Source organism: Dendrobium catenatum, unplaced genomic scaffold, assembly GCF_001605985.2.
Source record: "Dendrobium catenatum unplaced genomic scaffold, ASM160598v2 original_scaffold_42203, whole genome shotgun sequence".
In the NCBI taxonomy this organism is placed as follows: domain Eukaryota; kingdom Viridiplantae; phylum Streptophyta; class Magnoliopsida; order Asparagales; family Orchidaceae; genus Dendrobium; species Dendrobium catenatum.
In genome coordinates, this window is record NW_021360660.1 from 1 (window position 1) to 2,449 (window position 2,449).

Genomic DNA, 2,449 nt, shown 5'->3' on the forward strand with positions numbered 1-2,449 from the left:
ATATATATATATAATTAATTTTTAATATTTTAGGATTTATTTCATATTATTAGGATTTTTAGATAAATTTTATTTGCAATCAGGAGAAATTATCATTTTCGATAATTTTATGCTTATAATGGAATTATTAGATAAGATTATATTCATGTCTTGTACTTGAATCATCTCCATCATCACTCCCCCCTCTCTTCCCCTCCCCACTATTTGCTTATCAATCCTTGAGTGCGCACTTAAAGTTGAGTAAAAAGTACTAGTCTCTTCATCAACCACTAGACTAGTGAGAAAATAATCAAGTTCGCAGCATGAGGACTTAAAATTCACTGATGCTAATATAAAGAAAATGAATATTACTCATCAGAATTCTCGAGTAGTTGGTCCAGCATGTTGTGTTCCCATCCATAAATGTGAAAATTTAATGAAAAAGCAACATAAATAAAAGAACATGCAAAAAAGTCCTCTCATAGCTGAACCATTAGGTCACCCTGCCGCGCCTACTATCTAACAAATAGAAACCAAGAAAAGAATGTCATTGCTCTTAGCCATCCTTCACCCGCAATAATTAGTTATGTGGCTTAGATATCTTATACACTGCATGTAGCTTCATAATCATTAAAAAGCCAAACAGAATTTCAAGGAATCTATGCCTTCATAAGTACAGCATATAAGCATCTTGGTTTTCAGCTTTCATATCATTAGGATGCAGTGATTCTCTTTATAAGGTACTCATATGGAGTGCCATGTAAAAAGCCTAAAGCCAGACTTATAATAGTGGGAAAAAAAGTATGTAAGTACAATCTCTCGGTAATAATGATGCTCTCAAAATATCATGATTTACGAAGAAAGAAAACTAACATATAAAAAAAATCAGGTACCATTTTGCATAAATGAAAACATTTCACTTCTGCAAAATAACCTCGGGGATGTTTGATTTATTAAAAAAAGAATGCATAGTAAAAAGAATCCAGTGCAAAAGGAATGCAATATATTTGAAATGTTTAGGAGTTATTTGAATGAGTGTAAAAGCAACCGATCGTTTAGAAACAAGGAATTAACACATAAATAGCCTCTAGAACATTTACCTTATTTAAATAGTTCAACTGAATTATGATGCATGTAATGGCAACCATAGCAAATACCCAAGTCTGAAAGTAGATTGCCTGATTGATTCCCTCAAAAGTAAGCGTAATTGCAATACCAACAGCCTTAATACTCATAACCTAGTAAAATTAACGGGAGAAAGTTAAAAAACATTCAGTACGTAAAGAAACTTCCCTTTGCTAAGATTATTTATTCATCGGAAAGATATAAAGTATTACCGTCAAAGATCCAATAGCTGAGCATATACCCAAATAGACCATTATGTTTGTTTGCCCGTACCGTGGTGAACAATGCAACATCAATACTAGTGAGACGGCAACCGCTGACGCCGCATACAAAAGAAAAGCTGAAAAGCATATGTTTATGAGTCTATATGGCATCTCAAATAAGAAACCAGACGGCATGGAAAACTCATAAAAATTCACCAATAGAAAGAAACCTGGTTGGGTCGCCAAATACCATATCTGCTCCACCGAGCTTGGATTCCTCTCTTCTGGTGCATGAAGTACAATAACAGTAGAACCAACGATGCATAGCACACAGCCCAAAACCCCCATCCTCTGCAGCCTCTCCTTCAGGATGAAGTGCGCAAGGACAGCACTACTCCACCATGAAAACAAGAATAATACAAAATAGAATAAGAAAACGAGAAAAAAAAAATTATTCCCCCAGTTGTTATGGCAATTTTTAGCCACCCTTGCTTCATACCTCACGATAATGCTCAAAGCTCCAAGGGGGGTCACAAGAATCGCAGGGGCGAATATATAAGCGACAAAGTTCGCAATTTCACCAACAAGCACTGCAAGACTTAAAACCACTAAGGTTTCCTTTGCAAAATAGATCAAAATCATGGATCATTTTTATAAGGGAATACTTACTCGTCACCATCCCAACCCACCAAAGTGGCTCCAGAAGATACCGGTACCCACCGGACCCTATAAGAGATCAAAGAGAAAGGATCCAACTTTCCCTGTGCCTAGTAATGCATGTTTAGGGTTAGGCTTAGCGGCAAAACACTCACCTGCGCTGGAACCAGAGCTGCCAGCGCGCCTGAGGCCTTTTTTCTTGACGATGAAGCTAGCTCCAATGAAAGCGCTGGAGAGAACAGCGAGTAGCAGGCCCTTCATGTTGTCGGCGTAACGGGCTGCGGCGGCGGCGGCATCGTCAGGCGGTGATGATTCGTCGGCGAACAAACGGGTATCCATCGACCAGCCAACCCTGGGCAGCACATCTAGATTCGAGTCCTGACGAGTTTCGTGCTCATCTAGTGCGAGAAGTTACACCGCATCGATGGAGCTGTATATATATATATATTAGGTTCACTAAGATATTCACTTCTTTGCATGCCTTG

The 2,449-nt window shown here is 38.3% G+C and overlaps 1 protein-coding gene across 1 annotated transcript; it reads right to left on the reverse strand.

The window, feature by feature from the left end:
* Positions 1-1,079: 1,079 nt before the first annotated feature.
* Positions 1,080-2,386, reverse strand: LOC110105691 (probable magnesium transporter NIPA6; the record flags this gene model as incomplete). Its single annotated transcript, XM_020835289.2, is given in 6 exon segments — positions 1,080-1,217; positions 1,317-1,444; positions 1,538-1,698; positions 1,807-1,897; positions 1,977-2,033; positions 2,120-2,386. Coding segments are annotated over 6 exon segments (759 nt in total), but the record flags the coding sequence as incomplete, so codon positions are not given.
* Between the last annotated feature and the right edge of the window lie 63 nt (positions 2,387-2,449).